Raw genomic sequence first — 27,820 nt, 5'->3', positions numbered from 1 at the left:
ATCTTGAAGGATACTTGCCCACAGCTGTCATGTAATTTCAAAGAAGCGTTCAGGTAGATATAACTTTGGAGGATGGGCTCTTCAGTTTGCTTTATCAAGTCACAGTATGATGAAAAGGAATAGTTTTCCTTTAAATGCTGTATGCTTTATGCAGTGTCCTGCTGCTTTGCTGGAACTGCTAGATAGGACTGTGTATATGAGCATCCTAGTGTAGCCAAGGTTCACGTGGGACCATGTGAATTCATCAGAGCCATTCAGTAACAGCAGAAGTCATGGCTGTTGAAAGGTAACAGCTGAAGGTTTGGGTCATTAGCAGTTTTTGTTCATTGGGTTGATACTAATTGTAATTAACTCAGTTGGTGTCGATGTTGAAGCTGTTGTGCTTCCAGGAGAACTTCTTTGCAGTTCAGCAGTAGTTAAAGGACACATTGTAAATTGGCAGCAAAATGAAAAGGCCTGAAACCTTAGCAGTGACCTGTGGTTACTACTTGAATTTTTGGATCCACTGGAGTACGCTCAGGGGCTAGTCCAGTGTACCAGTAATGAGGCTATCATACCAAAACTCTGGTCCTGTGATCACACCAAAAAGACCTGAAATGGTTTTGTGGTCTTTGGAATTCTTTTTGCAGTGTTCCTTGCTCTTCTGGTGAGCAATGTCAAGCAGCGTGTTACCTCCCTTCAGTGTGTTCCTAGCTAGGGTTGCCAGGCGTCTGGTTTTTGACCGGAATGCCTGGTCGAAGAGGGACCCTGGCGGCTCCAGACAGCACCACCGACTGGGCTGTTAAAAGTCCGGTCGGCGGTGCAGCAGGGGCCCAGGGCTAAGGCAGGCTCCCTGCCAGCCCTAGCTCTGCACGGCTCCCGGAAGTGGCCGCCAGGTCCCTGCGGCCCCTACGTGCTGGGGCAGCCAGGGAAGCGCCGCACGCTGCCCTTGACCCGAGTACTTGCTCTGCAGCTCCCATTGGCTGGTAACTATGACCAATGGGATGGTGCCCCATTGGTCATAGGGGGTGGTGCCTGCAGGCTCAAAGGCAGTGCTCACCACGCAGAGCCATCTGGCTGCCCATGTGCCTAGAGGCCACAGGGACCTGGCGGCCGCTTCCTCAAAGCCGTGGTAAGAGCTGCCAGAACACCCCCCCTGCCCCGCGCACCCCAACCTCCTGGCCCAGCCCTGAGTTCCCTGCTTCACCCCAAACTCCTCATCCCCGACCCCAGATGGAGCCTCCTCCTGAACCCAACATCCCCAGCCCCACCCACAGCTGGAGCCCTCACCCCTCCCTGCCCCACCCAATCTCCTGCCCCAGCCCCTTGAAAGTGAATGAGGGTGGGGAAGAGTGAGCGATGGAGGGAGGGGGGGATGGAGCAAGGGGGGGGCAGGGCCTTGGAAAAGGGGTGGGGCATGGGCGGGGCCTCTGAGAAGGGGCGGGGCAAGGGTGTTAAGTTTTGTGTGATTAGAATGTTGGCAACCCTATTCCTAGCCTTGTGATAGACTGTCCTAGAATTGTATATAACAAGGATCATTGGGGGAAAAAAATAGGCTTCTTCAACCACTTTTTGCGGAGACCCAAAATAATTTCATCCCTTGCTTGGCCTATTGACCAGAGCAGTTGTTAGCAATGTTAAAACATGGTGAGCATTGAACTGGCCCATAGCAAGTTTTCAAACCAGTATTAGAGTGTAAGGAAATGGTTTTGGGAGCATTTAAATGCATCTGCATCAGATTTTCCTAATGTACCAGCAACTGGCTCTTTGAACCGGGACCGGCAGTGTAATTCTGAAATCCGAAGCGTGCCGTGTCCCTGGGCACTTCGGGGAGACTTCGGATGCTGCAGTTTCTAAATCTGGGACATTGTTGAGGCTCAGGAAGCATAAACTGAGGTTTTAAAAAGTTTTTTTTTTTTGCTCTGAAGTTGTCAAAGTGATCAAAACTGGGTATTGGATGGGAGTTCAGTGCCATGCAGCCAACTCAGTGAAGCCAGGTGTGTAGAGGTCAGGAGTAAAACTGGACTGAGGTGATGAAAAATATTTCAAATAATCAAGCTAGCAACCTCTTGCCCTGAATCTATTTGTTGTTATGCTGCTTTTATAGACGTTCTCTCTTCAAATACCCAGGAAACTCCACAATTCTGAATTTACACCACAGTAAATATTAATGGGTACATGTACGGTAGACCCTCACTATAACACCCTTCGTAATAGCGAACCTTAGACTCTAGCAAATGTGGTCCCTGGATCCCACCTCTAGCCCCGCCTGCTGTGTGGGGCGCTGAGATCTCCTCCAGTCCCAAGGCTGCGGGGTGGGGAGGTGACAGGTCCTCTGGCCCGGGGCCATTGCTGGGCAGAGTGCTCCCCTGGCCCTGGAGGATCTGTTTCCCTCCCCCCCGCTATAACAAACCCCTGGTTATACTGAACAGGGTTTGGATTATTATATTATTGGGGTTCATTATAGCGAGGGTGTACTGTAGCACTTACACACATCTCCTCCTCCCCTTTGATCCTCTTGAAAGTTCTTCACTTGTCCGAGAACATTCTCTTTGCTCAACCAACTGCAAATGCAACTTCCTGCATTTGACCTCCAAAGTTATGCATCAAAAATGATTCTGACACCTAAAATAAATTCTAGCTTGGGCCTTGGAGGATCGGGACCTTGGTTATTCTTAATAAAAGAGGGTTTTGTATCCCAAGCTGTGAGAGCTTCTTTTAATCTTGTCTTTTGAGACTTGGTATCAAGGTACATAAATAGCAGCTGTACTGAACATATCTGTGCTATCTGGGTATCTGCTCAGTGCTAACTGAACTACCAGCATTCTGCTCCAGCATGCAAGGGGTTCACTTTATAACCCCCAATAAGCTTTTCAGGGGTATTCCAAGAAGAGCAGGTCCTGTCTAGGACATTACTTATGGGAATGCAACTGAATGATTATAATATTATTAGCAATTCTGAGATGGCTGAATTATTTAAATGATTAAGTTACAAAAGTTACACTAGGACTGAATCTCATTCAATTGCAGTATTTTTTTTTTTTTTTTTACTCTGATGGGGCTTTAACTTGGTGATTTTTAGCTCTCCTCGTAGTAACTACAGGTAATGAGCACTGACTAAGCACTGAATTGAGCCAGGCAACTTACCTGTCCCTCTGGACTATTGAACACTAACCTCCAATTTAGGGGCTATGGTTATTTGTAAAATTAAAATATTTTTAGAGTCACCCCTGCCCCTGAATCAGAGCTAAATTTGACTAAAATTTGGATTAGCCGAGGTTTTAATTTTTCTGCTAATCTCTGTTCATCCTTCCATACCATCAGCAAACAAAGCCAGGTGAACTGGTGGAAATTAAGAGCTCTATGGTATGAGGGAATGTGAAAAAATATAACAACTAACAAGAAATTCTTTAAATGTATCAGAAGCCTGAGAGATTTGGTTGGTCTGCTGGACTACCAGGCAGTAAAGGAAATAATAACGATATGCAGAGAAGCTAAATGATTTCTTTGCATGAGTCTTCACCACTCAGGTATCACACACAACATCCTATCTTGAACCTACTCTGTTTTCAGGTATCAAAGAAAAGGCATTGTTAGAGATTGAAGTGTCAAAAGAAGAGGAATTGGAACAGATTGCTAAACTAAATAAATTTCCAGATTAGGTGGTAGACATTCAAGAATTCAAAGGGAATTTAAGAATGAAGTGACTGGGAACCAGGTTTTTATAGGTATTTAGATGCCTACAGATGCAGATAGGCTTTTAGTGGGATTTTCAAAAGCACCTAGGCTCAAGCTCCCATTGATTTCTATGTGACTTGGCTTGAACTGCAGGAAGTCTCCACCTAGGAGAATGTTTGGTTTGTGAAACAGAATTTGCAGGAAAATCTATTCAGTAGAGCTTTAGGAGTGCACTAAATATAGCAGTTAACAGTTCAAACACTTATAAAAATAAGTTAAAGCTTACTTTATCAAAGCTAAATATTGCAGATTATATGGAGAAAAACAAATAAAAACCAAATCCAAATCAAACATGGGAAAGTGCTTTATTGTGAATTATACACCTTCAACAAAAATGTCAATTTTAATTTGCAGACTTTATGTTCATGCAGGGTAAAATTCAGTAAACCGGGAAAACCCAGCCTCTGTAAACTGAACAGTCCTCCTTGAGTACTTTCAGACCAAAGTCACAACATTTTGTTTGGGTAAAAAGTAGTTTTTTAAAAGTCTCAAAATGTTTATTTTCAAAATCTGTTAAAATAATATCCAGGAATGGCTTAAATTAAGCATGTTTCTACTCTGAAAATCGATTTATGTAAAAATATGTCCTCCGTATTCATGGTTCCCTGTGTGTATCAGTCACATCTGCTTTCTGTAGAGAAAGAAATTTAGTTTTTATGGGTTTCCCTTTCTTTTGCTAGCACTGTAGTAGTTAACATGACTAAGGAAGAAAGCTGAATTTTTTTCCTTCTTATGCCTCCTTGGAATTGTTTACTAAGTTCCAATCAGTCACACCTGTGCAAACCAATTGACCGCATCAGCGGTTAGGCAGGGGTTGTTGAGGGCAGAATTTGACTTGCAAAACTTTTGTTACCTGTGTTGTATGAGAAGGAAAGAACCCATCTGGCTGTTGGCTGCATTAAGTTTTGGCCTGCAGGTCACACTCCTGTATGATCTGCTATACTTAGGCACAATAGCGAGAATTGAAGATATTTTAGTTTCTTTGCTTTTGAAGGTTTAGGCCTGATACTTTAATGTTTTAACCTGATGGCATGGTTTTAGGTGTGTAAATAATGTTTTACATGCAATGGTATTTAACCTTTGCTCTAATCTTCTACTAGAGAGATGAGCTTGCAGGTTTTTTTTTTTTTCCCCAGGAAAATGTCATTGAATCATTAAACAACTAGATACAGAATGTAGAAAACTAATAACTTTTTTTTTTCAATTAAGAAAGGCTTCATGAAAGCTGATTTCCCCCCACTCCCCATTTTGATGTTTCAGGCAAGCTAGTGAGTTTTTTGACAAAGAACTGTCTTCTTTATTTATAAGTTTAAAATTGACTGTACATGGTTGTCTTTCACATACTATATAGTGAGCAATAATGTGCCAGAGAGAATGTAAAGTGGAGGTTCTGTGTTTCTTGACCCAATGGACAGACTCCAAACTGGGAATTAAGAGACCTGGGTGTTAATCCCAATTCTGCCAACAGGGCTGCTGTGTAACATTGGACACGTCACTTCATCTCTTTGTGCCTCAGTTTCCTCCTTTGTAAAGTGTTTTGATGTCTATGAATAAAAAGCACTATATAAGAGCTGGGCGGTATTTATTATTATTTATTTATTTATTTATTTATTTATTTATTTTATTGGCTATTCCCCTCTTATGTTCAAAGTGTGACCAACTGTAAGAAAAATAAAAATCCGTGAACTAAGATCCATTTTGTAATTTCTCTCTGATATATTTCAGTCGTTTTACTTTTCTGCTTGTCACAGCTTACCTGGTACCTTTTAAAAACCGTGGCCAAAATTTTCAAACTTAGGTGTTTTAGGTGCACCTAAATGAAAGCGATCTTATTTCCAGAGGTGTTGATAATCCATTGTCCTTTGGGGACTTTGGGGACTCAGCACCTCTGAAAATCAAGTCACTTTAATCTAGGTGGCCCACTATGGATTAGGTGGCTAACTTGCAAACCTTTGACCTGTTCAAATAGTGGGTAGCATTGGTATAGTTGTCGCGTTTCATTTCCTTTGTCTTAATTTAGAGTGACGTGTCCATGACCTCATGTACATTTAAACCTGGCAACACCCTGTGACAATCTGGCTGTTTTTGCCTCTTTCAGAAATGCCAGAGGCAGCATTTTTAACTTCTTCTTGCTGCTCTGCCCTTCCATAGATGGATAAAGTTTGAAGAGAAAGTGGAACAGGGCGGAGAGAGATGGAGCAAGCCTCATGTCGCGACGTTGTCCCTGCACAGCTTGTTCGAACTGAGGACGTGTATAGAGAAAGGATCCATCCTGCTGGATTTGGAGGCCACTTCTCTCCCTCAGGTAGTGGGTAAGTAAGCTTCCATGGAGGCTCTTTCAATAATCCTCCCCCCCACCACCACCCCCAATGCTCTCTTCCTCAGAGCCTGAATAATGGCTGTCAGTGAAAGTGAAGGACTGAGCTTGTTGGCTTCCATGCCAACCCATGTGCCAGGCTTTCTGGAATGACAGGAGTAGCTTGGGCTGGGTGGCTTGGAAGATACAAAGTCCTTCACCTGTAGCATACGGCCCTGCTTGGTTGTGATTGAAAGCTATTGCCATTCAATGGCTCTTCAGTAGCCTATGCAAAACGATTGGTGCTTTCAGTCCAGCTCTGAGTGAATAGACGTCCATGTCATAGGAACCACCGTTACATTTGCCATGAACGAGCACGTCTGTTGGCCATCTCACTTGAGAAGTGGAGCAGTGGATGAGAATGGAGAGTGACTTATTCTCTTGCTCCTAGAGGTGATTGCTCCCAGTCAGGGTTCAGGCACATTAGAGCAATGTGGGGTAGCTTGCATCACTGCTACCTGTGTTGTCACTGTTCTGTGCATGAAGGGGGATGCACACTCCACTGCTGTCAGACTTTACATGTTGGGCTTTGCAAAAGCGCTCAGTGTTGGTCTATCTCTGCTCCCAATGAACTCACTGGTAATAGTACCATTGACGACAGAATTAGGCTAATGCTGAGCGCTACATTCCACAGTTCCTCTTTGAGGGACTCACTCTACTTGCCTCTAAAACTACTATAGCGACTTCAGGGTAGAGTTGTTCCAGGGCTAAGCATGAGTTTGCCCTCAAAATATCATGGGATTGATTTTAAAAATGAGATTTTAAAAAATAAGAAATCTTAGGTTATTTTTATTGTCTTTCACCTTTTTGAGCCTGTAGGGTTCACATTTCCAAGACTTTCTCTGTAACCATGAGTAGATTTAAAAAAAAAAAAAAAAAAAATCTCTTACTTAATGACATGGCTCCAGGAGCTGAGGCTTGAAGAAAAACAGCAAATATCATTAGTGGGCAACACTGCAATTTAATCTTTGAGAATATTTACCCTCTACTTGTTTAAGGGGAAAACTATAGACACATTTAATGAGAGAAACTGAATTCCTTTTATAATAAATTACCCTGTGAATTGGTATTTCTCTTTCTGTTTATTATTAATTCATGGTGTAACAGAATAACAGAGAAATAGTTTCCACATCCAAGGTGATATTCAAGCACGTCACTAATACCAGCTACAAGAGCGCAGCAGTTACAGTCTGTGTTAGTTAAACCCTCACCTGGGGCTTTTTGCTTTGTGGCATTAACGAATTCATAGATTGGATCTCACTTTGTAACAGCAGAACTGAGCATAGTCTTAGTGGTTCAGTTTTACCTATTTGCTGATAGTGTTGGTACTTGTTTGAGGACTTCTGAGCTCTCCTCTGCTCTGTGGATTCTCTAAGATTCCTTTTTCTCATTGTTGGGGGGGAATACCCTTGGGTGATATGTTTGTGACTCAAACCAGTGACCTATATCTGTCTAAAAAGCATGTTTCCCAACTTCTTCCTATAAAACAAAAAATAAATGGCAGCATGATTTTATCTAAAAAGATGTAACTGGCAACATCAGTAAATTTCCCCAGCCTCCTCTTCTGCCTGAGCTCCAAGCCAGGGCTAAATTCTTCGCCAGGTTGCTTTAATATGAATTTTTAACTTCCCTGTACTCTGGATTTACTCTTAGTTAAAAGCATGCGCTTATTACCTCTTCTTGACTGAGGGAAATTCCTTAGCCCGATCCCTTATCACCCGGAAATCCACTTTTGTTTCCACACCTTTGTTCTTACAGGAATCCCAGTTAAAAGCACAAACTGTTTCCCTAAGTCATCTTCAAACCCAAATTGCTTCCTGTAACTTGAAACAACTTTAAAGATTTCTCCTCAAAACTTTGAGCGTGCACCCTTCCACCCCCAAGAAACTGGGCTTGTGTACAAGGGGAAGTTGGTCCAAAATAGCTAGGGTATGAATTTAAAGAGCAATAGGTGTTCCGCACTAACTCCTCTGTGGACGCTCTTATTCGGCACTAGGGGTGCCGTTTTACGGTTTAAGGTTAATCCACTTCTGCATTAGCTATTCCAGGCTTTTCCTCTGTGTAGATAAGGCTCATCTGAAAAATGGCAGGAATAATGGGTATATGTAGGTATGTTGGATTATTGCTGAAAATGGAGCCAAAGCAAGTACTATATCAACTTGATGTGGGACATTAGACATCAAATGAGGAATGCCCTTTAAACTAAGGAGCACCCCCCATTCTAAGCTCACCTTGCAACTGGACTGTGATCACCAGACTATAGGCCACCAAATAATCATCAGTTGGTATCCGCTTTTACTTGCTACTGTCCTGATTGGCTTCAGGCTCTGTATGGCAATGCTACTTCCCTAAGCCATATAGACCCTCTCAGCAATTTAATTTTAATTAATTCATGCAAGAAGGTATCAACTGTATTTTGATTGACACTAGGTGCTGGGTGGGAGGAATTTCAAATGTCAAGTGTTATCTTAGACTCCAATCATGCAAAGACCCATTGACTTCAGTGCATTTGCCCTGTTATCATTAGAACAGCTCAATGCTTATTTTCTCTATTGTCTTCAGTGGGATTACTCACTGCATAAAGTCAAGCATGTGTACATTTCTGCAGGATCATGATCATCGATTGTAAGCTTCTTAGGGCAGGAACAGTTTTCCTCTGTGTTGTGGATAGCACTGAGCAAGCTATCTGTGCTCCCCACATAAGAATTGATATTTATAAATAACTTGTGTGCACATACAGAACAATGTACAAGAGCCATTGATGATGTACAATTATTTGTCCAGTCACAGCTTGCAAATAATAAACCATTAAAAAACAAAATAAATTGCACTTGTTTATACACAGAACTGTCATCTTTGATGTTAGAAAAAATATTGATACAGTCTGTGGCAATCTGATTCTGAAACAAGAATAGTCACCAAGAGTGCACCTGACCAGTGCTCTGTGCTCCCCTCGGGTACTGTGTTACCTTATGGGTTCAATAGTTGTGGACCAGGCTAACCATCAGTGGTTTGAGCATTGGCCTGCTAAACCCAGGGTTGTGAGTTCAATCCTTGAGGGGGCCATTTGGGGATCTGGGGCCCAAAAAAAAGACAACAAAAAACTGTCAGGGACAGTACTTGGTCCTGCTAGTGAAGGCAGGGGACTGGACTCGATGACCTTTCAAAGTCCCTTCCAGTTCTATAAGATAGGTACATCTTACCTCATCATCCATGATCCTCCAAGACGGCTTTGTTCATGAAGGACACGGAAACTAGAAAGGAGTGCTGGTTGGAAGTAAGAGGAGGAAGTGTCATGAATGTTTTCTTGTGCTTTATTTTTATTTTATTTCAAAGGTTAAAAAAAAAAAAAGTGCCTAGCTCTATAATTGGTTGAAAAATTGGGGGGTGGAGGGGAGAAGGGGAAACAAACATTTCATTAGCCTTCCCTCACCCCCTTTTTTGTTTTGATGCCAATATTTGAAAAATTTCAACCAGCTCTATTAGAAATGCTGCAGTGGCATTTTGAGAGCTAGAGGCAGAGCTTTTGTGATGCTGCGTCTTAGGTTGTGGAGCACCTTATTGGAAGAGGTTAAAATGAGATAGCCCATCCTTTTTCAGCGGAGACCCCAGTGCAAAACCAACCTTAGCAACCCTACTAGCAATAACAGGAAAGCAGGAGGTAGGAGGAGGATGGGAAAAGAAGGGGAAGAAGAGAAGGAAGGAAAATAAAGTTGTAGCACCAGAGCATAGGTAGGAATGAGGGGACTCCTCCACATTGATTGTTATGCTTATCGTTGTATTGTATTTCACATTTAGATACTCAGGTGATTGGAATGCTAAAAATAGCTAAGGGCTTGTCAACATGGTGCCGCAATCTCGACTACAGGGTTGTGAAATGTAGTGTGCTTTTAACATGTTGTCCTCTGCCCTATATAGACCCTGCTGCCGTGCACTAAAAAGTTTCTAGTACACATCAGTGTAGTTCCGTTTCAAACAGGGCTATGTTCATGTGCACTAGGTACCTAAGACAGCGAGTCAGCTATGCATTAGCAGCCTTCTCTGCGTATGCGTGAAGGGAATACTACAGGCTGTGTGTAGCATCAGAAACATAAAACTTTCAAGTTCACATCTGTTAGGAAAAGACTACTTCACAATCACTGCTTCGTAGAGAATGTTTCTCATATTTTTGACACAGCTGGCGAGACCCAAAATTGATATGATGGGCCAGTTTTCAGAATAGGGTGGTAAAAGGGGGTAGGACTTGGCCCATGGTGTGAGTGCTCTGTGCCTACAAAGGAGGGGACTGAAGGGAAGTGAGGGGATTTGCTCCACAGAGCTGATGTTGTCTTTTGAGCACTATGGCGAGATGCTTTTTGTATGAAAAGAACTATAGTATTGCATGACCTCTGCTGACTGCTGTAAATACTATATTCTCACTGATGTATGAGAATTTTCATTAAATGAGAAACAGAAAACAAGCTAGTTAGAGTAATCTCTGGTGGAAGCACAGTTAAAATAAACAATAACTTGGTTTTAGAATCAGTAAAAATAGCATAATTGATTAATTTCTGAAAGTTCTCCACATAAAAACAGTGAAATATTGTCTCGTAGGCTAGGGTCCAAATGCGTCCTGGTATAAAGTCACCATCAGGTGAGGCATGTTCCTTTATAGTCTAAGAGCCAGATTTACAAAAGCTGCCTTTAACATGAGGCTTACAATTTTGAAGCACCCCAAGTTTTGTGTGCTAATAGGGTTAAATAGCTGCTTTTATGTCTGTATCTCATACGGCACCAAGCACAGTCTTTGATTCATAAATAATAACTGTGAAATTTGTATGCAAAAACTGGAGATAAAATACCCAAAAGCCAGCCACTAAAATTGGAGACCCAAAACTTTAATCACCCAAAATTAGAGGGCTGGTTGAGGCCACTTTGAAAATGTGGCCCTAAATATTCTTTTCTTCCCCTTAAATCTGTGCTCTTATCACTGATGAATTAAATCAAAAATTAATAGCTATGGTTGATATAACCATATTTCTTGCTCTGCTGCTGTAGAAGCCAGATAGGCAGTAGAGGGACAACTAGTTAACTGCAAACTCCATTCCTGGAGTTATTCAGTCACTGATGACTTCATTAATGATGATGACGACAAACAAGAAAGTAAAACTCACAGATTTGTTGCTTTGTACTGTATCAGGAGCATGGAAGGTGGGGAAGAGGAGTTAGTTTGCCAAGTGGAAAAAAAGATAAAATTGACAGGGAGAGAAAAGTTGAGCTTCTCCACAGGTGTTTAAATAAATAGAATACAAACAGTAAAAATGAAATGGAAAAATGCACAAAGCCTCTTTTTTGCAAAATGTCTTTTGTCTGCACACATGTACTCACACGTAAACACAAACACACACACATGCTCAGGTGAATTGGAGTAGAAATTTTAGGCTTTTTTCTTAGTGATTTGAAAAAAAATTAATTCTAGGTTGGCATATGAGAACTGATGCCCTGAACTAACTGAGTTGGCAAATTTTTGCCCATTGTATTTCTAACTTCCCACAAGTTTTTTTTTTTTTTTTTAAATTAGCACAAGTGAAAGTAAGAGCTGAGACCTTCCCTCCAGGAACAAAAACATTGACTGAATTAATAAAATGGGTAACTTAATATATGACTTGGATGGGGAATTAAGATTCTCAGTAAATGTGTCTATCTCTTTTGTTTTTATAAGGATTTCCCTGATATAGGGACAGAATGAGAGGGTTGATGAGAAGGGGGAAGGTTTGGAATGGGGCTGGAAGCAGTTATATGGAGACTCAGTTAAGGCAGAAACATGCAGGTGTTAAAACGATACATTTTTGCCAGAACTGACAATACTGATGGTCCGCAGAGGTGATAATTCCAATGCTGCTCCCTTCTGCAGATAATTTGAGTGAGGCAGTGGTTGGGGGTTGCAGGAAGAGTCTTAGTAAAGAGCAAGAAAAAGAAAATGCTCTTGGACTTGAGACCCCATAAATCCTGGAATATTTGCCTTTGGATGACTTTCCCAAGTTCATATTTATAAGAGAATTTCTTTAGGGATCATAGAATTGAGAGTGAGTTCTACCTCATGTAGTTGATGTTAATTTACTGTGGATGTAGGGGTAAACTGTAGTTTAATTGTTCAGTCATTCCCAGGAATTTTACTCCATGGTTCTTGTTAAATTGCATTTAGCTGGAAACCTCTGGAGTGAAATTCTGGCCCTATTGAAGTCAATAGACGTTGGAGCCAGAATTTCACCTGTGGTGTTGCTGTAGCATCTTGATGACAGTAGGTATCCATGAGCATTTTTCATTTTTGTAGCAGATTCTTTCCCTTTCTGGATGACAGAGAGCAGTCCTTCCCTCTGAAGTCAATGCAATTACTAGTGTGAGTGTTGTGGGATCTAGTCTTATATTGGTATGATAGCAGTGTTTCTTTTAGGGGCCTCCTGGAACAGGGCTGGTGACTTTTGGAAGACAAACATACTTACGTTTTGTTTCAAAAGAAATTCTTAAAAGGGAAACCTACTTTTAAACATAAAAATATCACGTTATTAAAGAAAAAAAATGTTGGGAGAAGAGGGAAAGCCCTGGAACAAGTAGGTTGAACTCAAGAAACCAGGCACTTAGCTGAAGCTAGCAGGCTAATAATTGTTTAAATAACTTTGCTCTTTGTGATTTTTCTCCCCTCTCCATTCCCTTATTTCTTTTTGTTACAGAGATGGTTGTTGACAATCAAATTGAGACGGGCCTGTTGAAACTAGACATGAAGGACAAGGTCACCTACACGCTGCTCAGGAAGCACCGGCACCAGACCAAGAAATCCAACCTACGCTCTCTGGCTGACATCGGGAAGACCGTCTCCAGTGCAAGTAGGATGTTTACCAACCCTGATAATGGTAATGCAGAGGCCGGTTGGCTGTAGCCTTCCCTTTGAAAGAAACCCACAAAAACTAACTCCATTGCCATCTCGTGCCCATGCTTTTTCTAACACGCAAGTAGTGTAGTGGGCCCTACTGATGATCATCAGTTATGGGCTCTGCTGCTGTGGCATGTTGCTCTGTCCATATCTTTGCTGGACTAACTGGGTAAACACGAGAGGGTACAGTGCTAGGTATCTGATAGCAGAATACAATAATCCATGGGGCTCACAGAGTAATACTTGCAGTGACACTTTCACATGATGTTGGGGAGGTGATAAAGATCAGTGAGTGTGTTCAGTATGAGAACATATAGGGGGAAAAAGTGCCTGAGACCCTAAAGGCTAGTTGTGTAATCTTTTTTTATAAATATAGACCATGTTTTTATGCATATTAAAGTTTCTTATAGAAGGTACATAGACCTTTAAAGCAAGGCCCCTGAATATAATTATAAGATAGTAAAAGCGAGCTCAGTTTTTATACACTCTGACCATTGTTCGGTGTGGTGAAAGCTGATTTCCGTGCAGCTTTGTTCATCCTAAGCGAAATCATCGTATGAAAGTGTCTGTATGTATATAAACAGATATAGGGGTGTTTGTGTCCCTTAAATATGCAGTTGTAGGTGTGTATTTGTAGGCACGTATGTGTGTGTATAGTTTATACTTATACTTTATGCATAAGTAGCAACGCCGTAGCTAAAAGTGCATTGAGAGTTGCACTTAGTAAAGCAGACCTGTTAGAAAATAGTATCCAGAAAAGCAAGAACAACATGTTAAGCCAGTGAGAGGGCTTCGGCATGGTTTGGAATTTTGCAAACTGTCTAAGTGTTGTATGAAGAACATTTACAAGTTACCGTTTTAAAATAGCAGGAAGTCAAAGTGAGGTGATGGTAATAATACCGTACTAATGGCAGTGAAGTCACTCCGCTTTCTGCATTCTGCCTCAAAATGCATGCCAGCATCGCCCCCGTCATATTTTATTGTTTAAATAACACTTCCTCTTTCATACTGTCCTTTATTTTTGGGGCTTATTTGTGAGAGAGAGTGAGAGAGAAATACTTGCATTCAATAATAAAAAAAACTTATTGCATACCAGTGCCTTGAATAAAGCTGCATTCAGAACAAGAAAATAAGGGGGGAGTAGAATCAATCAAGGGAGTGTCTTGGGAGTGAACTTTTTCAGAATGTCTGCATTAGATTTTGGTAGAGTGAAAAAGGAGGCTATGGTTCCAACAGCACTGTACAGAAAGTTATACTCATGCTGAACTTCAATATAGAGGAAAGAATGATAGGATTTGCCATGTTAGATCAGATGGTTGGTTCATCCCAAAGAATATGGGGCCTGACGAAAAGCTGTTGAAGTCAATGGAAGGACTTGCACGGACTTCAGTGGGCTTTGGATCAGGCCCATATTGCAAGTAGAAATGTCATGCTATACCTGATGCTTCAGAGAAAGATGTATAAACTGCAGGTCATGCGCCTAACCTACTGTATAATGTACATTTGCTTAAGGGTACTTAATTCTTTTATGATCCCACAGAAACCATTGAGATTTGATTGCCCTTATCTTAATGTACATAACTATTCAGAGTGTAACCTCTTACTGTGTGCTTGGGGCCTCTAAGTGCTACTGTAATTCACGTAGTAATCAAACAAATATTTTTATTAGTTACAAATAAAAATAATCCAGCCATAGTATTTGACTCTGGCCTCTAGTGTCAGTGAATTCCACAGGTTTAAGTCTATGGTGTCAGGAGTGCTAGAAACCCTTGTGATGATCTGATATTACTGTGTATGACATGTTTAGGATTGAAGCCTCTTCAGAACTGGTAAGGGATTCATTGACACTAAAGGGGAAAAAGTACATTGTATAGAATGTGCATTCCTCTCCCACACTTCATTTTCTGTCCTTTTTTTTTTTTTTAAACACTGCCCCATATGCATGAATGGTGTCTCTCCTCTTTTGCGCCAGCTCTTCGTTCAGTCCTTCACTTTTGCAGCTAAGCCCTTCGGTGATGAATCACCAAAATCTCCAACCATTTAACAGAAAACCCAGCCAAACAAAAATCAACCCAAAAACCCTGCAACATTATGAAATTGAATCATTAGCAGATCAGTTGTGTATTATGTATCTTAACAGTATTCTCTGTCTCTCATAGCTTGTAAGCCCCTGAGGCAGTCATGGTGTCTTCCTCTATGTATTGTAGAGAGCTGAGTTTCTTGTCAGAACTGGTTAAAAAACATCGCTGATATATTTTGGAAATTGAGTGAGGGATAAGCACATAACCCTCATCTTTCTGTAAATTAATTTTTAGCCTAAAAAAACAACCCTTACTCAAGTTGCAAGTTGGGTCACCAATATAATGGCTAGATTTTTCATTCATTTCTTTTTAGTGTTGGAAGAAGCATTGTGGTCCAGTGGCTCCACTGAACTGGACTTGAGACCTAGTCCTGTTCCTGGCACTGTCACTGATCTGCTGCGTGACCTTGGACAAGTCAGTTAATTGTTCAGTGCTTCTGTTTCCCCATCTATACATGGGGGGTAATAAATAGTGAAGTGTTATAAATTTGAAGTTAAATAACTTAAACTTTAAATAAAGTGCTTTGAGCTCTAAGGATGAAAAGGGTTATATAAAAACTAAGTATAATAATACTTATTATTATTATTTATCAATGCTTTAATTAAAAAAAAAAGTAAAACCAAAAGTGCCTTTGGATGCATGTACATCACTGCTTAGATTTCAGTGGGTGACCCACATTTACATCTGAAGGCAGAATTTGGCCTTTAAACCTATAGAAATGTAGTGAGAACAAGACAACAGCTGATTTTCATCTTACCTGATAACAATAAAAGTGCCACCAGCCCATCGTGATTTCTGCCATGTAGATGATTTCTTTCAACAGTTCCATGTTGTTTGCATTGTTTTGAAGCTTTCATAGAAATTTAAATTTTTTATTAAAGCTAATGTTAAAATTATATAATTCATAGGTTAAGAAAAGAGTGTCTGTACATCTGGGTATAGTGCTTAAATTATTCAAAAGCACAAAGGTTGGTTTAAAAGTAATACAATATGTGTAGTACATAATCAGCAATAACCCAAATAAGATTAATAAATTTAACGATACAATTATTACTACAGTGTATAGGAGGTTAATGAGAATGGCAGTGATAGTTCCTCCATAGAAGAGATTTGTGCCTTGCCTACTTCTCACCTCTCTGTGTAATAGGTTTATGGGCTGATAAGATATTTAAACAGCTGCTCTGTGTTCTGCCAATATTAGAACAGATAACTTCTAACCTCCAGTCCACCCTTAAAACAATTTAAACTAAGTTACCAAACTGATTTTAAAGTTACCATTAATTTGACTGTGCTTATACAATGATGTGTATGTTCATTAAAAAAGTATTGATGAAGTGACATTTAATGAGGTATAACTAGTTTATATACCATACTACATGTCCGTTAAACCTCAACATTTTATATAACTTATTGGCACTTAATGTGCAATAAAGATTTTTAAATGTGTGTTTGGAACCCATGATTTAACATGTTATCCAGTCTTATTAAATTGTTCCTGAAAATCATTTTCTTTACTAAACAATATTTTAACTGTATGACTATGCTCTTTTTTTAAAATGTGGATTGCCCATCTGCCACTGGATTTCCAATAGCTTTTTTTTTTGGAAACATTACCTTTATAAACTAAAATTAGAAAACATATAGTAAATATTTATAATTGTGCATGTTGCAGTAACTTAGAGGGGAGGAATACTCCATTCAGAATACAGTAACTCCTCACTTAAAGTCGTCCCGGTTAATGTTGTTTCGTTGTTACGTTGCTGATCAATTAGGGAACATGCTCGTTTAAAGTTGTGCAATGCTCCCTTCTAACGTCGTTTGGCAGCCGCCTGCTTTGTGCACTGCTTGCAGGAAGAGCAGCCCGTTGCAGCTAGCTGGTGGGGGCTTGGAACCAGGGTGGACCGGCAGCCCCCCTATCAGCTCCCCGCTCCCCTATGTTCCCTGTGCTGCAGCTGCCCAGCAGGCTAGCAGTTACCGGCATTGAGCTGTCCCTCCCCCACTGCCATGTGCTGCTCCTGCCCTCTGCCTTGGAGCTGCTCCCAGAGACTCCTGCTTGCTGTATGGGGGGGGGGGGGAGGGGGAAAGTGGGGGGCTAATGTCAGGGTGTCCCCCTCCCCCCACTCCTGTACCCCGCTTACCCCATTTCCATAGAGCAGGGGGTACATATGACAGGGTTCTGGACGGAGGGAGCTTTCAGGCAGCAGCTGTGGTCTCAGCAAGCTGATCTAATTAACAAGGCAGTGTACTTAAGACTGGGGTCAGCTACTTAAAGGGGAAATGGGCATCTCTCGCTCTCAGACACACGGTGTGTGTCTCTGTCTCTGTCTGCTATGCTCTCTCCCCTCCCTCCATGCCTGCTGCCTTGTAGAGTAAGGCTACATTAACAACCAATTAACCCTTGAGGGCTCAGCCAAATGCTAGTTCATCATTTAGCAGTAAGGCATTCCCTGCGAAATATCCCACCCTCTGACTTCACCACCTCAACCCAGCTTCACAATCATCATCGCTGTGTACCAGTATTAAATTGTTTAAAACTTATACTGTGTGTGTGTATATATGTGTGTGTGTGTGTGTGTGTGTGTGTATATATATATATATATATCATATGTATCTTTTGTCTGGTGAAAAAAATTTCCCTGGAACCTAACCCCCTCATTTACATTAAATCTTATGGGGAAATTGGATTCGCTTAGCATCGTTTCGCTTAAAGTCACATTTTTCAGGAACATAACTACACCGTTAAGTGAGGAGTTACTGTAAATAGCTGCCCAAGGAAGGCCAACCTGGCAACCTCAGTGCATGGTGAGACCCAGTTGCTCACAATGATTCTTTAATGTACAGTCACGCCTCGCCTAACCTGCCCTTTAGACAAAATGGAAGTGCTCAATGGAAATGGAATTTTGGGGCAGCACAAAATTCTTTTTTTTTTTTTTCCGGCTTCGCTGCTTGGGGCGGCAAAAAATCTGGAGCCAGCCCTGTACATTAGCAGTTGTGGTGCATCCTAGTGATTTAGGATCTTCCTACTGTGCTACAGCTCCCCTTCTGTGTTATCTTTACATATCACTATACTGTAGCCCTGATCTCGCAAACACATGTGTGAGTCACCATTGTCCTCCATGGGCCATACATAAAATTACTCTCACGTGTAAGTGTTTGCAGGGTCATGGGCTATTCTTGTTAATTGCTGCTAGCTCTAGAATTGAACTCTGTTATATATTTAATGGGACACTGTCAGGATGAAAGTAATATTTTTTTTTTTAAAAAAAAATTGTTAAATGGAAATAATTTTTGAAAATAAAATTTACCTGTTACCCATTTTGATTTTTGCTCTTTGGTTTGGAAAATAAAACTAGGCTTAGAAGTTTCACTTTCTTCTCTATCTCCTCCTTAGCACTAGGTCACTTACTATTCTAAAAGGAGGAAGAACAGTTTAAAACAAAACAAAAAAAAACCTTGAAGGGAAAGCCTCTTTTTTAGGATTATTGCCAATTTTTGTTTAAAGAGCATTTTGTCATTAAACAACTGCAATGTAATTCTCCTTTAATTGTCACATGTCTGGAATTACAAATAATTTTGTTTTGAATTATTTAAATGCTATGAAGATTAACATCCTATAACTCACTTCATCTGGAAAAGGGTTAACTTCTTAAAAAACTTATTTTTTGTTCTTTTAGAACAAGAGCATGAGCAAGTTTAGGATTGATACACTTTAACCTGTATGCTATCAAAGCAAGAAAAACAAGGAATATAGAAATAATTATTAGAAAGCTAATAATAAACAGAGAAATGGACTATTTGTTTATATTAAGATTGAGGTAGCAAAATCAGTAATAGAATAAAACTAAGAGGGACTCAATCCTGCAAACCCTGCATATTATAACAAAGGAGCTGGTGATATTACAAGCATTGACACGTTAAGGCTTCCGTTAGGTTGATTATTATATATATCTTTGGCGTATTTGGTTTTGTTCATGTCGTTTGTGGGGAAGGAATCTGGGGAGTTCTGTATAAATTACAGCAGTGTTTTTCAACCTTTTTTGGGGCAAAGGCACACTTGTTTCATGAAAAAAATCACGAGGCACACCACCATTAGAAAATGTTAAAAAATTTAACTCTGTGCCTATATTGACTATATATAAAGTAATTCTCTTGAATAGGAATCAAATAAACACAAAGAAAGTATTTTATAATTACTTTATTATGAAATAGTAAGTAAACAGAAATTTTAGTAACCAGTTCCGACATTCAAGCATGGTTTAATATTTTTTTCCCACGGCACACCAGGCAACATCTCGCGGCACACTAGTGTGCCGCGGAACAGTGGTTGAAAAACACTGCATTACAGAGTAGGAAAATTTGAACAAACGGAAGTTTAATAATTTCTTAACTCTTAAATTAGTTGTTATTGTACTCTCACTTTATAATGTGCAGTCATGAAGTCCCCATGGGATGACTCCTAAGAAGCATCTCACTCAATGTGTTCGACTGTTGCCCTGTATTGGCTAGCCCACAGAGGAGCTCTTGCTTCTGTTGCTGATGTCTCATGGATAATCTGCAGCTCAGGTGGTAGAGGCCTATATATTTGGAGCCAAAGAACTTGGGTTCTAGCTCAGGTAGTGACCATGATGTCTTTAAATTGCAGACTACGGGTTTATTACAATTTGATGTGATGCACAAATAGTTTGGGAAAGACCATGGCGGTGTTTTTAAAATCCATTTTCATATTCGCTTTCATTAAAATCACTTGGAGATTTGTGAAATGTCTGTAAAATTCAGCATTGTAAGAGGGGGAGAGTTTCAAAGGCACAAATAGGAGCTAGGTTCCCAACTTCCATAGACTTTCAATGGCAGCTGGCTACCCTATGTGCCTTTTGAAAATCTCACCCAGGATGACCATCTCTTCATTACACGGGCTGGCACAATCATTCTGTTCCTAATTCATTTGTTTAATTACTTCTCTTAAAAAGACATAGTGATGATTAAATTGGCCAAAACACTTTTCAAGTTTAAAATCCTTCAATGGCAAAGGTATGCAATAAATGTTTTTATTTACAAATGTGTAATTAGGGTTGAGACTTGGTCTTGCCCAGCCAACATTGTTTCAAGAGGAATTTTCCCCAGAAATCATTTTGCTTTGATTGGATCCACTGATATGAAAGAGGCTGTGAAAATCATAATAATTTCCTAATCATCATCATAATTTGATGGAGGAGAGTAAATATGGGCTATTTATTTCAAGTACTCTGTTGCTTGAGCAAGAGGCAGATGGTTATCAAAAGCATACAAGGCAAAGATCTTCACTTGGATCTTGTTGGCTGGAGCTACCAAAAGTTGCACTTTCAAAGGCACCGTCCTTCATTTCTCTTCATAAAATCTGCAATAATTTCAACAATAGCTTCAAAAATGTTTAATCAAAATATTGGTTTCCAGCATGAGGAAGAGGACTGCACTATTGCATCTCATTTTGTAAGTTGACTCTGAGTGTTCATCATGTTAATTCTAAGGTTTCCTTTCTGGTCACTGAATATGGCATTATTAAGAAAGATGGAACAGTAATGTTAGGCACTGGATTTCACAGCCAGTCTTTGGCTATCTGGCAAGGCATTCCAGTCCTGAAATTTTAGAGGCTTTTGAACATCTAGTTAGTGTATTGGGCTGCACACAGGACTAGAAGACAAGAATTCCTGAGGTTTTTAATCCTCATTCTGACACTGACTCACTGTGTGCCCTGGCACAAATCTTAGTTTGCCAACGTGTAAAATGAGGATAATACTGACCTTGCATTGCACAGGTATATGAGGATTAGTTAGAAAATGCTCATCGGTGTTTTTTGAAGCTGAAAAATGCAACACACTATAAATTTTAGCCATTATTAGAAGGCTAGTTTTCCTTCTTGCTAGAATCTTGAAACACCGACACCATGCGAGCCGACAGCCTGCCAGATAAATGAGTAAATCAATCAAAATGAGCAGAAAAAAGGCAATAGAAAATTGTGTGTGTGTGTGTGTGCGCATGTCCTTAATACATAATGTCATGTTACAAAGCACTGTGTGTAGTGTGTGTATGTTTTTTTAAATACCTAGTGCACATTATGTAGAGGGTTGCCAGGAGGAGAAAGCTGAGTTGGTTGGTTGGTTTCTCTGAGCTGACACGCGTAGTTTGCAAGTAGAAATGTTTAAAATAACCATGTTTATTATAATGCTTCTTATAGGCTAGAATGTGTTCAAGAATACAACAAAGAATGATGGATATTGACAATGGAACACTTTTTTTCTTTTCTTTTTAAATGTTTTACTGTACAGTACAATACAGCTTTATTTTGTAGAGTGTCTTTCATACACACTGTGTCCCAAGTCTCTGTAGAGTTGAATAATACAGGAACAGAGTTAAATAACAGCGCAGGGAGAGAGATTAAGGAGGAAAAGAGATGTTTTCAAGTGATATTTGAAAAGAGCAGGAGAATTAGTCATTAGCGTTATTTAAAGTGCCACAAAATGGAGTACATTTACAGAACACTAATTGGTGTATATCTGGCTATGTGCAGTGGCCAAGATTTTCAAAGCTGGGCTCCTAAAGAGAACTGATTAATTTTTCAAAGATGCTGGCCACTTGCAGCTCCTATTGATTCCACTGGGAGCTGGGGCTGCTCTGTAATTCAGGCTACTTCTATTTAGGTAAATGAATTTGGATTTAGATGCTTAACTTTAGGCACCCAGGCTTAACATTTTTGACCAGTATGTATTAACCTACAAGACACGGTGCCCAAGTGCTGAAGAGTGAAATTGGAATGGGGTTTTTCATGCCCTCCCAAGAGCTATTCCCAGAACAATGTTGCTGTGTGGAGAGGTGGGTTTGTGTGTTTAACAAAGTGAATGTTCGAACACTGTCTTTCCTAACTTGCTTGTGCAATTGCTTTAGCTTTTTTCTTCAGTTTTTTTTACTACTTAACTTTGCTCTCTTCCTCCTCCTCGCTGCTGCTATTGTCTCCTGCTCTGTCTTCTGCTTTCAACACTAAAGCACGCAGCCCACTTGAGAGTTCTGTGCCCTGCCTAGCAACCCGCACGTTGGATGATGAAATCCGAGTGCAGCGCAGCCCCAGCGTGGGATGGCTAAGTAAGTCAATGATTGGGGATGTGGGGAGGAGGGCAGAGCCACTGCAGGTGAATATAGGGTGACCAGACAGCAAATGTGAAAAATCGGGATGGGGGTGGGAGTAATAGGAGCCTATATAAGAAAAGGACCCCAAAATCGGGACTGTCCCTATAAAATCGGGACATCTGGTCACCCTAGGTGAATAGGTTAGTTTGGAGAAACATAGAAAGGGGAACACTTAGCAGTTAAAATTCTTAAATATGCACTACCATAGTAATAGCCAGAGAGATTGGAAATCCGCTCTGCATAGACTAGATCAGGGGTCAGCAACCTTTGAGAAGTGGTGTGAATTCATTTATTCACTCTAAGGTTTTGCGTGCCAGCAATACATTAACGTTTTTAGAAGGTCTCTTTCTATAAGTCTATAATATATAATTAAACTATTGTTGTATGTAAAGTAAATAAGGTTTTTAAAATATTTAAGAAGCTTCATTTAAAATTAAATTAAAATGCAGAGCCCCTGGACCGGTGGCCAGGACCAGGGCAGTGTGAGTGCCACTGAAAATCAGCTCATGTGCCGCCTTCGGCACGTGTGCCATAGGTTGCCTACCCCTGGACTAGATACAGCGATAGGTGTTCATGTGACCCTGGGATGCCCCAACAGTGTTTCCTGCTCTTTTCTCAAAGTTCCATCCTCTAGTGGTGAAAGGGTAGTTCAGGTTCCATTCCCATTCAGACTCTTGTCTCTCTTCTAAGTCAGCCAGTGAAATTATCAATGAGAGGCAATGAATGTGGTGGTTTTTTGATTGAGACACCTTCCTACTAGGGACTAGACCAAGACCATCAACTCATTCACTAGGTCACTAAACAGCCAACACATGGTAACAGCTTCCAGTCTGGAACAAAGTCAGATTGTCAAACTACAGGTGAAAGGCCCCATAATCTCATTACCGATCCCTCAAAGCAGCTATTACTGAAGAATTAAATTTAGAAAGTTACCTGTTATTTATGTATTTAAATATCTGATATTATTAAGAAAGTTTTTAACAAGGTTTGCCAGTTGTACAATGTATTACAAATGCAAAGTTGAATTTCGGTTCCTTACAAATGAAATATGCATCTATGTAGGTTTCCATATATCACAGAGCTGGCAAAACTCACCAAATGTATTGTTCAGTGATGAGTTGAGCTTTGTTCAGGGCCTGTTCCTACCACTGCTCCTCATGTTGTCTTGCTGATTTCAGTGCAACTGTTTTCAGAGCAAGGTACCATCAATACAATGATGATAGAATCGGGCCCTTTACAAAGCCATAGTTGTTTTTAGTAATCATCAAATGTTTGAATCGTGAATGTTAAGTTGTCAGAACAATAAAAGGTAATTATACAGTTTATTAGTAGAAATAAATGTCAAGTTGAAGAGGTTTTGATTGGTTTATTTTTTGTGCTAGCACCTGATTGTATAAATCCAAGGGGTAACATTACTGATATCACAGATATGGTGAGGTGACTTGGCCCATATTCAGGAAATTATTCCTATTTAGCAGAGCACTTAAGCATATGTGGCACGTACTTTAAAATAAGCATGTTCTTCAGTGCTTTGCTGAATTAGGACTCTAATGCAGAAATTCTTTCCCCCATCTAATTGCATAGAAGAGTGAGCTTCTGAGGATTGACATAGCATGGTTTCTTGTTTCTCTGCTCCCAGACTCTGCTTTATTTGCATCTGAGCAGCGTATTAGCTGGGCTCCTGATGGTTAAATCCCACCCCCCCACACACACACTCTATTTTCTGTTCTTTCTCTCTTCTTCTGAGACTGTGTTGCTAGAGTTTCTAGCACATTGCCTCTATATTGTATTTATTTCAGTAGCAGGACACCACTGTTATGTCCGGCACATGGTCATTTTAAAGAAATTTGTAGGGCTCCATTTCTTTTTGGTTGACACAAAACCATGGAACTTTTGTGCAGTGTTGGCAATTTCCCAGGAAAAACTAGTTTAGGACAGAGTGCTGGTAAATACCGGCTTACATCTGGTTTAAACTGGGAAATGCGGGGGAGGCGGGGAAAGGGTGGCATCAGTGTTCAACAAGCACAGAATGAATCTTTTCAAACTTTGGATACATCCATTCAAAACTGAGGAATAGGCTCAGTCTATCCACTACATCAAAGTTGGTCTTCTGCTACAGAATACTGCGTGGCCAAGTGGACCTGGACTGGCAGTCTGCAAATTTGCGTGCTTCTGATTGCTTAGTGCTTCAAGCCTACTCCTCTGCATTACTGTCATGTTCATATAACCAGATGTTTTTGACTTTTATATAATATTGAAAACGGAAATGAGTCATGACATGTATACCTTCTTTGAGGAAAATACCGAATCAAATATATGCAGACATTCTGATGTTCGGTATAATAATTAAATATATTACCAGTACACCCACTGCAGTTGTACTTTAATTTAGGGTTGTACAAATAAAATCGATGAATCTACTGCCTTATGTAACCACAATTTGAATATGTAACTAAAATTAAATGTAATGGGGTGCGTGTAATGAAACAGTTTTATTTAAAAAATACCTTCAACTGGGACTAACTAGTTTTTCATGGGGTGGTAAAAACCATTTTATCTTGTAAAAACTGCCTCTGGCCATCCCGGCTTTTGTGGCAACGTTGTTTAGCAAGGATGCCACATGCTACTAACAGAGTCTACTCAAGTTTGTATTTCTCCAGCTGTTGATGTCTGCATGTTAGGTGGGTCCGCTTTTTAGTTGCACACTTTTTTAACACAAGGCCGTTTAAGTGCTTCTAGTTTTTTGCTTGCTTGTCTTATAAATCATATTTCTTCTTCTCTTCCCTCTCCATGGCTCGCCACTAGTCCTTTCCTCTCTTCAGTATGCATTTTTCTTTCTTGTAGCAAGTGACACCATTCATATCTTACAGTTTGGTTTTTCCCACAAGGAAACACTCTTTTTTTTTTTTTTTTGGTGAGCCTATGGAAAAATTCCTAGATGTAACTCCTGCCAGTACTGGAAAAACAGCCTGTAGGAAATGGGATCTTAGCTGAAGGATAAGTAAAGTTCGGCTTAAAGATCTTTGGTGACTTGAGGTCAGGGTCACCTCAGTTGGAGTCGGGAGGTGCAAACTAGAAACTGCAGCTCCCTGAACCAGCAAGTCTTGCTTATACTTAAGTGTGGATGGATGGGAGATTGGAGTCCCTACTGCTGCTTCCTCTTAGGGGTTCCTCTGGGGAAGGGCAACTTCAGCTTCCACTGGGGATTTTACAGGAGCCTGGCCAGTGGAAGATTTGGAGGAGGGGAGACGCTGAATCCGCACATTGCCCTGCTGACCAGGGTCGTGTCACCATGGCCCTGCTCACTTTTTGGGTAAGCCTGGCCCTTTGCTGGTTCCCTGGGTGGAAGGGAAGTTTTGGTAGCATTGTGATACCCCCATAACCTCTCCCTGGCAGTCTCTAATGCAGTGAGCCTGCCACGGTGGGTATATTGTTACATTCACACAAGAAGCAGTTGCAGTGGCGCTGATTGCATGAAACGGTGGGTTGTCTTGCTTGTCTTTGCGACAGTCCATGCAGCAATACTGTTTTTTTGTCAGAGAAATGTGCTCAGGTCCATACAAGCTGCATCTGTTGTTATGCCGTTCTGGGAGTCCTGAAGCACCCATGCCACATTGCCCAGCAGTCGTCTTGTATTGAGAGGCCTTTGGGTAACTTCTAAAAACTGGGCAGTGCATGCTGGGATGGAGTTCATAGGGTCAGCTCAACTGGTAGAGATACAATGCTTGCAGCTTCCCATCCATGCTCTGAAGAAGCCAGTGCAGAGAGTGCTCATTTGAGCCTGGCCTGAACTGAAGACCTTGTCCCAGAGTTTGACACCAATGCTTATAAAATGTCTTGGAAGACTGTGGTGTGTGGACGTGAAACTTGCAAAGTGTTGCAAGCTCAAGGGGTTGGAGCCTATATTCTGCCTCGGGCAGGTGGCCAAAAGGAGCTGAAGATGTGCGTCATCTATACCTGGCAGCTGTATTCAGTCAGGATTGTGAGAAGCTCACCACTTCCCATCAGCTACAGGCACTTCCTTAGGCTCTGATACGCAGATCTAAGGGTGAACAGAACAGTGAGTGAAGACTTTGTAGCTTGTTGTGCCAAGTGAAGATAGAAAAAATAGGCCTGAATTTGACCGGTGGTGTGTTTCATCATTAAAGACCCAGGATAATTAGGACTGATAGCTGCTTATATCAGGGCTGAATGTTGCCCTTTACCACCTGCACTCAAGTCATCTTATCTATGAAGAAAGTCAAGGAATTGTGACTCTCTTGAAAAAAGAGAGACATGAGGAGTTAACCTGAAGAGGACACTTGCCCTCCATACAGTGTTCCTTTAAAAGAAGATTCAAGATCTAAGAACCTATTTGTGGCTATCTGTTCAAACTATTTTCATGCTCTTTTAGGGTCAGTTCTCAGTGAGAGTCTGAATTCAGAAGTCCGATTTCTTGTGCGCTTAGTATTTCCAACACCTGTTGCTCCTAAATTTCCAAAAGTAGCTGGTGATTTAGCCACACGGCTGTTACTGAAAGTCAAGAGAAAGGACTTGTGTAGCTTACTCCCCTGCAGTGTTTTGAAAATGTAGGGAATTAGGGTTAAATCTTTCCCCTGATATCCAGTGGGTTGGGATGGGAATGAGTGTGAAGGTGTTGGGAGCTGTGCATCCTATAAAATCAGCAGCTGTGCATGCAAAGTGCACTAGCTGCTGTATTATAAAATGCAGAGTGATGTGCTAGCAGGATCAGGCATTCAGTCTCCATTAAAAAGGATTCATAAACATAAAATCGGATAAATGTACAGCCATAAACATTAAAAACAAGTGTTCACACTTGAGCTTTAGAGTAAATGGTTGTTTTATGGTCCCTTGTTTTCCAGCTGTGACTGTTGGCTGATCTTTAACACTGAGGTTAGCCAACTAAAGATTGAACTACCTGCATTTTATTTTGTTGGAAGGTGAAAGCCTTTCTGCCTGAAACAAAAATGCCAAGGTTAAACCTATTTATTTTTCACAGCGGTTAGTAGAATGTCTGGACTTAGTTTCTGGCTAAAGTTAGTCATTATAGCATCGCAAGTAGCGATGCCATAGTTACAGCTGAGATGGGTACAGCTCTACATCTCAGAAACAGAAGGTGATACAGAATATGGCCTTTTCTTTAGGGTCACTTCCTTCCCCGCTGAATTCAGTGGGACTTTGGCCCCTGGTCTTAACCAGGATCACAGAGCCCCTTTTGAAAAGTTTCAATTGGAGGAAACATAGTGCAGTTACTGTGATGCTGCGTTTGATCTGAAGGCCCCTCACTAGCAATATGAACGGTAGCTGGAAGAGCAGGGTTTGTTTGGAGAGCCCCTCTGCTCTGGAGTTCACGTATCCCATTGGATTAATGGTTTTCTACCAATGTACTTCAATCGTAAATCAAGACTGGATGTTTTCCTGAAAGATCTGCTCAGGTTCAAACAGGAATTAATTCAGGGAAATTCTATGGCCTGTGTTATACAGGAGGTCAGCCTGGGTGATCACAGTGGTGCCTTCTGGCCATATAATCTATGAATCTATTAACCTAAAATGCAGCATTCCGGGCATGTTAGTTCAGTCTTGGGCATCTCATAAGAA

General features: G+C 40.8%; 1 protein-coding gene across 2 annotated transcripts in view; it reads left to right on the top strand.

Moving 5' to 3' along the window:
• SLC4A4 (solute carrier family 4 member 4) overlaps positions 1-27,820 on the top strand; it is a 224,516-nt gene that overhangs the window by 82,934 nt on the left and 113,762 nt on the right. For both annotated transcript variants that reach the window (XM_065404796.1, XM_065404797.1), the window contains exons 4-5: positions 5,869-6,029; positions 12,784-12,963. In XM_065404796.1, the coding sequence (XP_065260868.1) occupies positions 5,869-6,029; positions 12,784-12,963 (341 nt within the window). The remainder of the gene's footprint in view (positions 1-5,868; positions 6,030-12,783; positions 12,964-27,820) is intronic.

Source organism: Emys orbicularis, chromosome 5 (assembly GCF_028017835.1).
Source record: "Emys orbicularis isolate rEmyOrb1 chromosome 5, rEmyOrb1.hap1, whole genome shotgun sequence".
Taxonomy (NCBI): domain Eukaryota; kingdom Metazoa; phylum Chordata; order Testudines; family Emydidae; genus Emys; species Emys orbicularis.
Note: the sequence above shows the minus strand (reverse complement) of the source record. Positions and strands in the feature narration are given on the sequence as shown.